The sequence below is a fragment of the Wolffia australiana genome, chromosome 1, assembly GCF_029677425.1.
Source record: "Wolffia australiana isolate 7733 chromosome 1, ASM2967742v1".
Taxonomy (NCBI): domain Eukaryota; kingdom Viridiplantae; phylum Streptophyta; class Magnoliopsida; order Alismatales; family Araceae; genus Wolffia; species Wolffia australiana.
The window spans coordinates 17190001-17205254 of record NC_135835.1 but is presented as its reverse complement, the minus strand read 5'-3'; the positions used below and the strand labels follow the sequence as shown (position 1 = coordinate 17205254).

At 39.0% G+C, this 15254-nt stretch overlaps 1 protein-coding gene across 1 annotated transcript; it reads left to right on the top strand.

Annotated features, from left to right (window-relative positions):
- The first annotated feature begins 6387 nt into the window (after window positions 1-6387).
- LOC144708993 (rhodanese-like domain-containing protein / PPIC-type PPIASE domain-containing protein) lies at window positions 6388-9012 on the top strand. Its single transcript, XM_078582440.1, has 8 exons — window positions 6388-6662; window positions 6756-6872; window positions 7337-7428; window positions 8065-8165; window positions 8247-8357; window positions 8439-8547; window positions 8632-8682; window positions 8766-9012. Exons 1-8 carry the CDS (start codon window positions 6419-6421, stop codon window positions 8844-8846), a joined length of 906 nt encoding a protein of 301 aa, XP_078438566.1. The 5' UTR covers window positions 6388-6418; the 3' UTR covers window positions 8847-9012.
- The last annotated feature ends 6242 nt before the right edge of the window (window positions 9013-15254 follow it).

Genomic DNA, 15254 nt, shown 5'->3' with positions numbered 1-15254 from the left:
AATTTCTTCCCATTGAGTGTTATCTTTGCTAGAGAGTTTTAGTGATTGTAGATTCAAGCACAACCCCCCTTGTGGACTTAAGTGCTGGAGAGACTAGTTCTATGGATTCAAGACTTATCTACTTCAAGTAGAGTAAGGCTTCTAGATTCAAGTCATGTTCCTGATGGATATTATGTGGCCGTCAAGCCAATCGCACTACCATCTTTATTTAATTTTTTTGAATAAAACCCATTTTTTTAAGGCCCATAAAACAGTCATTTGATCGGCCATCGGTGTTACACACTCCATTTTATCTACTAGATCACAAGGTGTAGCCTGACACCCCATGGGCTGGAGACTCAACCTATCGATTCGGCTAAATTGATATGACATTAAATCTATATAATATTACAATTAATTAATTTGGAAGGCCAATAAAGGCCATTGGGGCTGATGTGGAATGACAGGTCGAGATCGAATGACTGTTCCATCATCAATTGGGAAGGTGTAATGCAAGTAGATGCCAATGCTGATACGCGTGCAAAATCAACCAGAAGCAACAACAGGACGTTGATAACACTGATGAACAATAAACCATGGTAAGAGGGTCCAGGGTATGCCACTAAGCTCCCAATAACCTAGACGTCGGGTTAATGACCGACGTTGTGAGCATGGCTATTGCCGCTAGTGTGCACACCCTTAATGGGTCCAACCAAGGAAGTACTGATAAAGATCCTATCCCTGATAGCATTAATCCTATCAATATCTACCCTAACCCCAGCGCTGGAGACACACTCGGGAGACACTAAACGAAATAATACAACGTCGAGGGGACAGTTGTGAATGTACCTGATACCATGAAAATATGCATGTTAATTCATGAAAATATGCATTCTAGAGCATAATTGTGTTAATTTATGAATTTTATCATGAATTTTAAGTAGTTTTCACCAAAAATAGATAAATTCACTAAATAAGTTTTCTTTACATTACAATGATGATATTTAGAGGTTTTTACTATTTTAGTGAATAATAGATTTAAAAAGATTTAATTTGGTGAAAATTTCATTTCAAAAGGAGTTGTATTTTGAAAGATATTTAAGACTTAATTTTTGGCATTTTGATAGAATTTATTGAATATTTTCGAAGTTATTTTTAGATTAAAAAGAGGGCTTATATCCATCAGGTTGACGCAGCAAGTGCGCTTACGTGGTGCACCACGATAGCACACACAGGAGCAGAGTTAGCGCTGACAAGGCATATATGTGTGCACATGTGGGTGCATATGAGAGGAGAAAGGGGCGCACATGTGCGCAATTTCAATTAGTTTATATATTCGTGAATTTTTATAGACAATTATTCGTAAATCTTTCCAATGGGACAAACCTCATTCGCATAGATGTGTGACGTGGCCACATTAGAACCATTGGATCAGAGTCGGTGGAGGTAAGTTTACCTCCTTTTTCTTTTGTCTTTTTCTGCAGGTTAAGGGGAGCATCGATTGGAGAGTCCACAATTGATCTGATTATAAAGCAATCAGATCCGACGACCAGAGAAGATTCATTATTTGATAAAGATGATCCAGCGTCTCAAATAGAACCCCCTTTTGATGATCAGGCGATTGGAAGGCTGAAGATCAACCCAAGCATAAAAAATCAAGTAAATGGTCATAAAAATCATAACAAATTCTAAAAATGCCTAAAAATAGGAAATCGAGGTCACTTTAAAAGGGCCATAACTTCTCATTCCTAAGGAGTTTGTGGCTAAAATGTCTTTGGCAATTTCCTCTCTTCCCACTCTTCTAATTGATTGGTGGCCCCTATAAATATAGGTCACGAGGTCGGAAAATTCGTTGTACTCTTTTTGTTTTTCTCCATTTTGGGGACCTTGTGAAACAAAGGGTTTGGAGTGCCAATTCAGGGTTTTTCTTCTTTCTAAAGTAAGTTTCTTTCCTCTATTGATCTATCTTTGTGTCTATTAAAACCGGCCACAGCACTAGGCAAAATATATGGGTCCATGAAGGGAGATTAATGCGTGGGAGCATCACCAAAAGAAAAAGGTAAGTTCTAAACACTTAATTAGGATTTTAATTCAATTCCCCCCATCTTTAGATCCATTCCACACTCTTATATCACTTCACTCTCCTTTATAACTTATAAAACCCTATGAGTAGGGATTAAAAGCTTATAATATCCATTCCTAACTGGGGTTTTCATACGAAATCCCTAATTAGAGTTTCCAATTATAACAAGTCAATTTCACTCATCCAATCATCATTTCATAATTTTATTATAATCATAGGCTATGTTATAGGTTCTTAATACCTATGAGTAGGAATTAAGAACTTATAAATATCACTCAGTTACTTTAAAACATTAATACACATTTAGTTATCTTTTCTTTCACACTTTCTTAATCATATAATTATTTTTTTAAAAAATCAATCTTAATCACTAACCTTCTCTGTGGTTCGTGTTGGGTTCTAGGGGCCTTGAGATGGATGAACAACACAAAACGATGCGCAGCGGAAGTCTCTTTGTGAATCGAACGACATCAACGAAAACATTGAAACGGCGTACCTTTGCACAAATCTCATTCGCAATTTTTTCGATCCCGGAGTGAGACGAGTCGAGCTGCTCAAGTGTGCAGCCTCTAGACGTATCCATGCGGTCCTCAGCGCGTCGGATCTCCACCTTCTTGTTGACGAGCCCCGTTCTTTCTCCGTCGGCATCGTTACGTCGTCCCGATCACATCAGGGATGGAGAGGGGGTGTGGGGAGAGTGGAGAAGAAGGGGAAAGGCCCCTGAACAATTATGGCCTGGGTGAATTTCGTTCAGGGCCTTCCCCTATTTATACTAAGTGGGTATTTTTCATAAAACCCCCAATACTTAAGTATATCTTCCAACGTCCAAAAGACCATTTGCGTGTGACCCTCTAGGCACATGTATCAGTCTAGTTAACGACTCCAACGGCCCAATAACCTTTATTGGCCTTCCAAATTAATTAACTATATCATCATATAGATTAATTAACGTCGGATCGATTTAACCCAATCGATAGGTCGAGACTCCAACACGTGGGGCGCCAAGCTACACCTCGTGTCCTAGAAGATACAAAGGAGTGTGTATCGACTCACTCATGGAACCTGTTCATCATCAGTTACCGTGTATGTATAATCCCTCATCCACTTGACGCTCCTTGGACGACTTAGGATATGGTCAACTGTCAAACCCTAATCGGTCATTCGAGTTAGTACTGATGCATTCGGAAATCATCGGAGAACTCTTCTCCGATATTTCACTGCCTTGGCCAAGGACTTCATTACATCGTCTTTCTTGAGCTGTCACCTCTTATACCGAGGGTGGACGATCCCATCTTGACCACTCAATTGCCTTTGTGTACTTCTTGATGCACCCGAACTAAGACCGTTTAGAATCCCATGATTAGAGACTCGTTGGCCACTTACACAACCGTCCGTCCACAAGACGTCTTTGGTGTCTCAGGTCTAAGGACCACTCATACAACCGTGACGTGAATCAACCTGATTGACAGCTTGGTATAATACCATTCAGGGATTCGTACGGATCAATTCAGTGAACTCTTTCCACTAAAGAGCACCCACTATCTATCCTTAGTGTCGCCACACTAATGGCTACGGGACCGGCCATACTCATCATATGAGTGAGGCTAGATAGTGCTATTCTATTTTGATACTTTGATGTCCTTCTCGCGTATCCTTTGAATAAGAATGTTTAGAACACATGCTTAAAGACTAGTGATCTCCGTATTACGATCTCATCATAATTCACTAGGTCTGATCATGTATTCATGGACTTCATTATGAGCATCACACGTGCACTATAATGAATATGTTCTATTAATGAATATGGAACGAGATGCGGAATGTGTGATTGGCTTGCCGGCCACATATATTTCTATCAGTTCGACCCGTTACTCACCAATTACTTAAGTAATAAGTGAATTAGAGGTTATTATAAATTTACTACAAAGTCTCAGAAGTAAAAATCGACTAGGTTAAACACCTAAATTTTGACTTCTTAATATCTGCGGGGCAAAAGCCTGGTCAGTCATGACAATTGTGATGAGAATCTGGTGTGGGACCCATTGGTATTGGCGGCGTCGTGGGTCTGAGCACAATGGCTGCGTGGGCAGCGTCCATTCTAGTAGTTGCACACCACTAGGAGACCAGCGCTGTGATGACAGTAGTAGGCGCGTGGCGCGGGTAGGCAAGCTGCGCTAATAGAAGCAGGACCAACCTCCTCAAAGGGGCTTGGAGGCAGTTGGCCATGACGGTGCGGCAGGTCGGGGTTGGTAGGTGGTTCTCTTGCGACATTGCGGTGGCGCGACAGCGCAACAATGACACGTCAACGGCAGGGCGGGAGCACTTGATGGCGAGCGAAGGGTGAGCGCGGCGGCTGCAGCCAAGCCCACGTCAAGACAGGCATTGCAAGAGAATAGTGGCATGGATGCTCCAACAATGCTAGTAGGAGTGCTTGACGGCAGTACAAAAGGGGTCGCATGTGGTGGCGGTGCCCTTCCAATGACGTAAAAGCACAATAGCGGAGGCGACGTTGGCAGCAGCAGATGGGGCGACGACTGCGTCGAGCTGTGGTGACAACGACATAGATGTAGGGGGCGGGCGATTGCAAAAGGTGGTGGCGACAACGACAAAGATGCAAGGTGAGCGGGCTGCAGTAGAAGGCGGTGACGGAGTAGTACAAGCACCGACGGCTGTGGCGTAGGCCGAGAGACGTAATTCTCACTCGCGAAGGTGGATGGGATAGGTTTTCCCAAGTTTTCAGTGGAAATTTTGTAAATATGAGTAAAAATAAAAATGATAATAAAGGTAAAAAGAAAAACAGCTCTTTGTCTTCCTTTTCTTCTCTAACGAGGGGTAACACCCCTCCCCCACCCTACATAGGAGTGAATATGGGCCTCTCCCCTTAGAAATGGAGAAAGGCCCACATGTTGGTTCCCATGGGCCACTCTAGAGAGGAGAGGCCCACATAGGCGCGCACACACAAACACATGGACCAACAAGTATAGGCCCAAACATATAGACACATAGGCCCACATGCAAGGCCTTAAAAAAAAAAAAAGCCGATAAAAGAATATAATGTCAACCTCCAGCGGCCCATTGAATTGGCCGAATACTAGAAGGCCGGGCCTTGCACCTCAGCCTTGGCTCCTTGAGTTGGTTGAGATCGGCCATCGGAGCTGGATATATGTATAGGAGAGAGAAGAAGAGAGAGACTGGGGAGAGAGAGATATATATATATGGGAGAGAGGAGAAGAGAGATTGGGGAGAGAGAGATATATGGGAGAGAGGAGAAGAGAGAGACTAGGGAGAGAGAAAGATATGGGAGAGGAGAAGAGAGAGAGAGAAAGAGATAGGGGAGAGAGAAAGAAGGCTGTGAGCCCTAGAGAGTAGGGATGGGGGATTCGGACAGATCGTTCGAATGTTCGATTGGATCGAGCATTCAAACGATCGAATCCGAACCTCGATCATCAATTTCAGATTCGATCCGAACCCGATCTTCGCATCGTGTTCGGATCAGAGAGTTCGAACTGACCCGAAGTTCGGATCGAATGTTCGAATTCGATTCGAATCCGTTGTTCGAATCGGATCGGTTCGGATGTCCGAATCCAAACGTTGGCCGCGTTTCTTCGTTCTTCTCTTCGCAATTGAAACTCTGGTTGAAGCTAAGATTAGATCCAAGTACTTAATTTGTTTATCTTCTACTTCTTCTCTGTTCATATTTGGAATCCGAATTTTAAATCTTCCTGCGTCTTCCTACTTCTCTCATACTAGCTTCTTCTTGCTCTGGTACGTCTGATTCCTCAAAACTCTGGTTGATGCTAAGAACAGATCCGAGTTCTTAATCTGTTGATCTTCTACTTCTTCCTTTCTCCTGGACATCAAAATTCTCATAAAATCATCAAAATTTGAACCCGAGTTCTTGTTCACATCTGGAATCGTAGTTCTGGAGATCTCCAACCGACTAGTTCGTTCGAAATATTTGTTCGAACACGAACAAATGGTTTGTTTGATCGAAACATTCGATCAGATCGGTTCGAATCTGCAGAACTATCTGCAGATTCGATCTGGATTCGAACGATTATATCCGATCCGACCCCCGATCCCCGATCCCTAGCCGTGAGAGTGGGCAGGAGTAGAGAGAGGAAGGAGAGAGAAAGAAGAGCGAGAGAGATAGAGAGAGAAACATAGAGAGAGCGAGAGAGATAGAGAGAGAAACATAGAGAGAGCGAGAGAGATAGAGAGAGAAACATAGAGAGAGAGAGAGAGATAGAGAGAGAAACATAGAGAGAGAGAGAGAGAGAGAGAGAGAGAGAGAGAGAGAGACGTATAAATTACAGTGTGTTGAAGGATCTTTGAAGTTCAATTTCTCCCACGCTCATGGCGACGCTCCGGGCCCCTCTTCTTCCCTCTTTCCCTCCTCTCTCATCCGTCCGCAACGCTCTGAAGCGGCTCAATCCGCACTCGCCACCATTCCTCATCTCACCTTCTTCTTCAATCCTGAAATCTTTCCCATTTCTCCGCCATTTCCGCGCTTCCTTCAACCCTCACTCTTCCGTTGCCTTTCTTCGTGCTGCGTCCATACCAATTACGATGCTAAAGCCCTCTCGATCTCGAAGCACAGGTTGGTATTCATTCGATCTCTTCCCCGTCTAATTCTGTGGTAAATTCGACGCTTTCCTGTTGCTTTAATCCTCTCTCCTGTCGATTTGAACAGTCTGCTATAGCTCCGGGAGCAGCGAAGGAAGAAGTGTGGAGAGGCTGGTCCAGCACTTGCTCGTTGAAGAAGAAGACGCCAAGCTTTTAACCGAGCTTCAGAAAAAGATTGCGGAAGGTTTTTTGCTTCCAGTAGAATATTAATTTCAGCTTTTATTCCACGTTGTTCATGTTCAATCCAGTTAGCAAAAAAGATGAGAAATTTGCGGATCGCATAGCATTTTCAAATATTTGTAATTGGGTTATGAGGATGTTTAATTGGGCGCTGCTGTGGGTTTTAATATTCAGGGCTTTCTTTCTTGTATCAAGTTCTGTGCTTACCTTGATTCTCAGACTCTGAGTCATACCTGAGGGGAATTTTTGTTCAATAATTTACAGTGCAGTATCGATTGATGCTTTTTTTCTGCATTTATTTTGCTAGAAAGATAGTTACATTCTCTTTAAGCATCATTTAGGCATAGTAAATACTCATTAATCTCAAGATCATTTAATGAGGATTTATTTTGTTTCCAGTGTCATAGATTTACTTATGACGAAGAGCTTTCTCTCTCGAGCCTAACGCTGCTGGGGACTCTGCCGCAGGGGTAGACTTGAGCGATTTGGCTGTTGAACACTCGATCTGTCCTTCGAAGAAAGATGGAGGAATGCTTGGCTGGGTTCGCAGAGGACAGATGGTAATCTCGCTTTTTAATTCCATATCTTCTGATTGAACTTCAATGAGAATCTCACATGATGTATGGCGATTATGCCAGCTCATACTTTATTCATAATTTTCCCCCCTTTTCCCAGAATTTACGTGCCTATACTGGTTCACCATTGCATATAGTTAAATTTTTTTTATTAAAGGGCATTGTACCAGTAGAGTCCATTTTTATCGTGTATCTGGTCTCAAATGACTTAATGGAACATGATGGCGTTATGCTTCATCTCAGTCTTACAGTTGAACTAATCAGCGTTCTTTCTTGCTGACTTGGGAAGCATCAAATTCTTCATCGGTATCCTATTTTATAGGTTATCAGGACCCAGTGACCTAACCAAATTGAAGTCATCGATTTCTTTATCAATAGTATGTATCGTTCTGTTAGGAATAGTATTATTGGATGAACATCCATTCTTCAAAAAAAAAGTATTGATTAACCGCCTTGTGATGCAGTGAAAGACCGACCTTGAGGAGGATAGAAATTCTGCTGAAATTAATGATATAAACTTTGGCTTATTAGGCTTCCAGAAAATTTTTATACTTGTTCAATCTTGGGCCTATTGGGCTGTGGCCCTACTTGTTCCATTCTTCTTACTTTGCCAACTGCCAGGTGCCTGAATTTGAAGAGGTCGCCTTTGGTGCTCCCTTGAATAAAGTGGTGCGGTGTAAGACACAATTTGGATGGCATCTTGTGCAAGTGATCTCCGAAAGGTAAAAATCTTGTTCTTATCCTCATTCCTTTGATCCATACATAGTATTAATGCCCGTTTCTCTCTTTTTGCTTTGATTTAGGGATGAGCCGCTGCTCAGAGATATTGGGCCTGAAGAACTCCACTCCAAAATGGAGAACCCTGCCTTCTTCGAAGAAGCCCAACTTATAGATGTTAGAGAGCCTGACGAAGTGTATGATGGTTCCTTGGAGCGATGCGTTCGATTTCCTTTTCTTATATTTTGACTTATTTCATTTTTTTTTCAAACTCTCAGTGCTATGGCTTCCATCCCTGGATTCAAGGTTCTTCCCCTTCGTCAATTTGGAAACTGGGGCCCTGAAATCGCTAATGATTTTGATCCACAGAAGGATACATATGTCCTTGTAAGTTAAACGTCATAATTTTCCAGTAGAAGTTGTAATACTTCTTGTAGATTTTCCTTAATCTCTTTATGCTGATCATGTTAGTGTCACCACGGAGTGAGGTCACTTCAAGTTGCACAGTGGTTGCAGACTCAGGTATTATTTGTGTTTAAGTCACTGATTCTTTTTTTATTACTCTTGGAAACTTCCCTCTATACTTTTTCCTTTTCCCTTCGTAGGGTTTCACGAAAGTCTTCAACGTCAGTGGAGGAATCCATGCTTATGCTCTTATGGCAGATCCCTCCATCCCCACATACTAAGAATGCGAGTTTGAGGTTCGAGGTATATCTTGTCTTGCGCTGAGAAAATTTGCATTTCCGGATGTAATTACCTGTATGCATCAAGTTTTCCCAACAATGTTGCTGTACTGTTGCTTATTATGGAGAATTGGGAAAATGTTCGGCAGGAAAATTAAAGAAAGCAAAACCACTTAGAGATGATTTCTCCCTTCTTTATTCAACAGTTCTAGACATGGTAAAAGGAGAAAACTGTTGACTTACTTCGCCCAAAAAGTTTGAGATTGAGCAGTCAAAGGAGTGATCTTGGCGTACTTGAATGGCTTAGACATTTGGTTGATGAAGCGAAAACTATTCTTTCGTGTAGACAGACGTAAATTACGTGTCACATCCTGGAGCGTAAATAATATTGACTAATGCAGTTTTGAACTTGTGAAATGTGGAAAAAAATGCAAGGGCAGTAGTTCCTATATGTTAAACAACATTTATTTATGCGGGTGTCCAATGATAAGCACCCTAGCGTCGGAATACTCTTGGATGGATGATTGCAAGACCATATTGTACATTATTTTTGACATTCAACGACGGGAAATTATGTTTACGGGAAAAATGCTTGTTCAAAATTTATCAAATATATTTTTAAGTCGATTTTGAATGATTATATGAAATGGTTATTATCTGTATCTTTCCTAAGATGTCAGTTTAAAATCCACTCCACTCGACACATCAGTTGTCATTTTGACCGAATATATATAACCTGCCTTTTTCTAGTGAATGATGAACGTTTTCCAAAGTTTAATCATGTCACCACATTCTCTCCCTTTCTCTTTTTCACTTCCAAGGACTATTCTGAAGTTGATTGACAATTTTTTTTTTAACAAAATTGATATAACTCCCACTTGTTACATTAAGAGCTGTGGGAGCTCTTAATATCTTTGGATGTATATTTATTTTCCTCTAGCGATGATGATTTTTTGGCATTTACATATTCCTTGTACTATTCTGTTTTTATGATTACAATTTTTGAAGTTAGTCTTACTTTACTTTGCCTTAGGCGTACGTATTCTACTCTCCGCATTTGTATGGTTATTCTCCTGTACACATTTGTGTGTTTTCCTTTATAGAGTATACTTTTGTTTGCACATTGTTGTTGATTTTCCCTCTTTACTCTGTAGCTTATTATTCGCTTCAAAGTGTATGGATAAATTGCTTTGTTTCTTTATAGCTATCTCTCATGCTTTAGATCTTGCAGACGTAAGAAAACATAAGTGCTCTCTTCTGCTGCCTGATAAGCCTAAAAAATGCGTGTAAATATGTCATTGATTTGGCGTTTAGACTTATACAATAAAATTTATAATTTCCCTTAATCACTAAATATGGAATATAGAGCAAGCAAGGGATCGAACCACAGGGAGGCAACAAATAAGAATTTTAATCCAATTTCAATGAATTAATTCAAAGATTAATTAATTTTGCAATTAATAAATCTTAATTATGCTTAACAATGTTTTTAATTAATCAAAATCAAGTCAAACTTAATTTTGATTTTAAATATTTCGGTCAGAAAGCCCAAGATAGAAATACTTCAATTTTAAGATCAGATTAATTCGGATTATTACTTTACCAATTATTATAAAATTTTAAGACAATTTTTATGAATTAAAATTGGGAATTAAATAATCAAGAAAGGGATTTTTAAATTGGACTTCAAGATGGATGAATTTTCGAATCAAAATTTATTTTTAGGTTTTTTATATATTAAATTAAATTCCTAATCAATAAAAATTGAAATCTAGAGAGAGAAACTAGAAAAATTAACCTAGAGAGAGAAAGTGAAGAATTTGGGAAGAAAATGAAATCCGACCCTAAATTAAAAATCTAATGAAGTACAAATGTTCTAAATTGATGTAGAATTAATGATAAAAAATCAGATCTTGAATCAAAATCAAAATGCAGTGCTAATTTCATTCAAAACCAACTTCTAGGGCATGTACAATTTCGCCCATGCCTTGGCGTTTTAGAATCGTTCAAGAAGAAGATTGAAATACAAATCAGAAACTTACAACTTTGTGTACAGAATCAAGAACTGTCAACTTCCAAAGCATCCCTTGTGTCCTTCCTGGCCAATTCCTTGGAGAGAGCTTCAAAAAGTGATTTTCGCCCATTTCCAGACCTTCATTTAAAGATCCAACCATCTGGATTGTAGAGGGAGAAAAGACGAACCTACCCTCAAAATTTCAGCCCAATCGGACGTCTAGATCTCAAGATATCAACGTTTTAGTGAGGATTAATCTAGGCCGCTAGATTTAATTTATCTCTCCTCCAATAAGTTAGGAAATGGTGCTTTTCTATTGGTCGGAATGCCTTTTTCTCATTTTCCCCGTCCTCGGATCGTACGCTGTCATGTGGTTGTCCGCGTCCGCCGTCGTAATCATTGGAGAATGATCTCTCTCGTTAATCGGCTAGGATGATGCCACGTCACATGTTTCCAGCCGTAATTTTTGACCACATCATTTTAAAAAAACAATAATAAAATGGGTGGTAAGCTTACCACCTTAATTTACATTTTACGACGTTGATTTCCAGGTGCATTTAATGCACGCGACGAATCGTTAAACGCCAACATTTTTTTTTAAAATGTGTCGGTTAGCGCATGCATTAAATGCACGCGCTAACGACCTTAAATTTAAATTTATATATATATGTATGTATATATATATAAATGTTGCACATGCGTTGGTTAGCGCGTGCATTAAATGCACACGGCTAACCGACCCAAGTGCAAAAGGTCAAGCGCATCGGTTGCCGCGTGCATTTAATGCACGCGGCTAACCGACATTTTTATTATTAAAATATACTTTTCGCCAAATTTCTGTTTTATTTATTCTTATTATTATTTTTCTCATATATATATAAAAGCACATCCACGTATTTGCCCGAATTTCAGGCAAATGACGTGGATGCCCTTTGAAATATGTATATCTATATATATATGATAAAAAAATCATTTCTTGGCTAAATATTGGTAAAAAAATTTATAAAAAATATGGAAAAATTCCAGAAAAATTATGAGAGCCCTTACCAACCTTTAGCCAAGTATTTAAAGTCCTGTAAAAAAATTTCTTCACTAAAATGAGGTTAAATTCCATGTAAAAAATGATAAAAATCAGAAATAATAGTAAAATCAAAGTGTAAGTGATTTATCTTCATTTTAATATGATAACATGCAATTAAAGTCATTAAAACACATAATTATAATGTAAAATTCATTAATTAATCATGTTAATTTGCAAGTTATCACTGCCCCTGAAGGTGTGCTTGAAATCTATTGACACTCTATCCGTCCAGAGTTCTCTATTCCATCTAATTAGGAAATGACACATCCTGGCCGTGACGCGATGGGGCGGATGACGCCCTGTGATGAGAAAGATGATGACTGTTGGCAGCTAATCCTAAAGTTTCTCATAGGAAGAGAATGCAGTCATAGAAGGAATCCAAGGAGGAATACCAATGAAGGGAAAGCTCACTAGAGAATAGAAAAAAGGTCAAGAGAGGGAATTACAAGGAGAGAGGATAAGTGAGAGGAAAGAGTTTCAAGAAAATGATATGCTAGGTTCCTGTTACGGGTGTAGCGAAAACATATTAGTGGGTAAAACATCCCCAGTCACCATGGTGCTGCGTGCCATCAATCGAAATAAAGGTAGTCTATAGATAAAGTGATGTAGCCCAGAAGCCCATTTTCTGAGGCCCATTGGCAACTTGTGGCCCAAGAAGGAGATTCTTCTAGAACTGACGGGATCTGCAAAAAACTACTTAGAGCCCCTCAAAATCCTCCGACAGGATATTCTCTAACAAGATCTTATGACATGATTTTTCTCTGATAAGATCTTCTGATAGAATCATCTGCCAGATTCTTCTTCTGCCAGGACCTCTGCTCTAACTTGTCAGATCTGCCTCATAAAGTGGTCAATTGCCCATGAGCAGATTGGACATTTTTTCTGAAGCGGCTGCCAACTCAACAAGGGGTGGAGAGTGGGAGCATCCCTGATCAAGGAGCGATATATCGATTCGACTAACCTCTGAGGGTGTTCGTCCATTTCTTTCCATTTTCCCACCTCTGTATCTGTGTTCTCATTTGCTTGTGTTCTCTCCAACATTCATGAAATTTGTTTTCTTAAAAAAAAATCTTGAAATTTCTATTCCATGCACAATATTGGGTACTGTCCAAGATTGAATCCTACTACTTGGGTGCTTAACAGATCTTAACTACTTCTCTGGGTATTTCTGGGACATCCTCTTAGATTATTTCCCTCCAAACAAATGTAGTCCTCCATTAAGGAAGGCAGTAAATAACTTGGTCAGTAGAGGGTACAGTCGCTGATCCAAGCCTGGTGTCATTTCTTCTACATTTTTTGTTAACCTTTTATCATCGACCTTCCATGGACCTTTATCAGCAGAGATCTATATCAAGATCCATATCAAAATCTTTCATCACTGAACAAAGTAATTGCTCTCATTTTATGCTATTACTTGTTTCTTAGTCATTCTTAACGATCCGATGCGTTCTTTGCTTCTCAAATGTCCAGAAACTGAAAGAAGATGAGAATATTTGTAAAAAAATAACACCTACTTGTATTCTCATTTTTCTTATCATTGTATCCAAAGAGGATTCATTTTAGGTATCATTCCCCATCTCTCATTTGATTTTGGCATGAAAAAAAACAAAGACAAGGATTCTATAGAACTCTACTCATTCGAAGAGTAAAAATGAAAATCAATTATTTCCTGTAACTCATTAACCTATATATGTGCATGTCATTGGCTCTATGTGTAGGTGTTGACAGTTAGCATTGGTTCTAGAATATAACTTCAGTAATTTCTCGTCAACGCCTCATCTAAGTATCAGAAAATGTCTCTATTCTTCATTTTCATCTCATCTAGTGTTCTTTTCCATCAACGGGTTCATTCCTTTGGTAAAGTCAGGAAGGAAAATTCTTATAGCTTTAAGTCGAATAGGGAAATTTGAGGCCTATTTTTTGTGTTCAACCATAAGTCGACTGAAATAAATTTTGAGAATAAGATGAGGGTTGAAAGGCTGGTGAATATCACAAGTTGAACACACATCCATCAAGAATTAAGAAGAGCTTAAAGCATATTCTACAAAGCTAAAGGCCATTTGAACTCTAATCTGTTCAGTTGGACTTCTTTAGTGAAGTGTATCCCTTCAAGAGGAGATACTGTAGAAAAAGATAAGGGAGAGTACATAAATTAGATGAGAATTGAACCATTATTATCCTGCCATTATCTCACGAATTTGACTGGGAAGTTAGCTTGAATTAAAAAAGTTTGCATGGTATGTGGGTTGGACAAAAGATCAAACTACATTTGAGATAAGCTTGAATGGCATCTTAAACAATGGACTGTAATGTGGACTGATCAACATCATATACTAAGGTGTCAACTATGTCTTTGCCAGCTTATCATTTAGTTTTCTTATGTGACCCTTATGTAGGGATTTGGCTTGTTGTTACATGGTATTGCAGTCGAGGTGAAAGGTGTGAAGTCTAACCCTTCTTGTGAGTTCACAAATTTCTATAAACAGGGCTAAGGTTGTCTACTGCATGATCTCCCATGCTTCACATGTTTACTGGTGAGATTCTTCATGAATGTCCCACATGTTGACTAGTGAGTTCCTTCATGAATATCTCATAGGGTTACAATCTGGAGAAACACCAAGGTGAGGGAATATTTATTCTTGGACTAGATTACAAATAACTAAAACTATTAGAAATGTGAAGTTCACATCTGTCACCTCCATAGGATTATCAATAAGTATTTTGTATATATCGCTATCAACATACTATTATTTAGTGATTTCATTGTCATACAAATTTAAATAAAATATTGAAATTTATACATTTTGTATGAGGAATGTTGATTAGAATCATTCTATAAGTGACATGATATCTCATTTACAAATTTTGCATATACATTCATAACTTCATGGACTTGAAATTTAGAACAATTAGGTACTAAAATGCAGTGCAATCAGCCTTACAGAGTAATCCAACCCCTTGTATAGAGAGGACTACGAATAGGGTCACACATTTTTTCTAAGCACCGTTATGCATTGATTCTGTACCTACAATCATGGATTCTTTTTAGGATTATATACTAAAATAAGAATGGATGATATTTTTCCCAAATTTTTTCATATGAATTCTCTGTACAAAAAAATGCCTAATCAAATAGCACTCTTAGTATTGGTAAATACATACCTAAGTTTTTGTGTCTAATGATTTTATGGGATTTGAATGAAAAAAAATCATGTGTAATTAACTTTAAATTAATTTAATGAAAATTTATTGACTAATAATCAAAATAGAATACTTCAAAGTTTATAATATGGGTGTTGAAAATCATATTATCGGG

Bases quoted from the DNA above. Each gene is read 5' to 3' on its own strand.
- LOC144708993 (XM_078582440.1), top strand. From the start codon at position 6,419: ATGGCGACGCTCCGGGCCCCTCTTCTTCCCTCTTTCCCTCCTCTCTCA. The intron at 6,873-7,336 runs GTTTTTTGCTTC...ACTCTGCCGCAG, and splicing joins TCAGAAAAAGATTGCGGAAG to GGGTAGACTTGAGCGATTTG. The intron at 7,429-8,064 runs GTAATCTCGCTT...GCCAACTGCCAG, and splicing joins GGGTTCGCAGAGGACAGATG to GTGCCTGAATTTGAAGAGGT.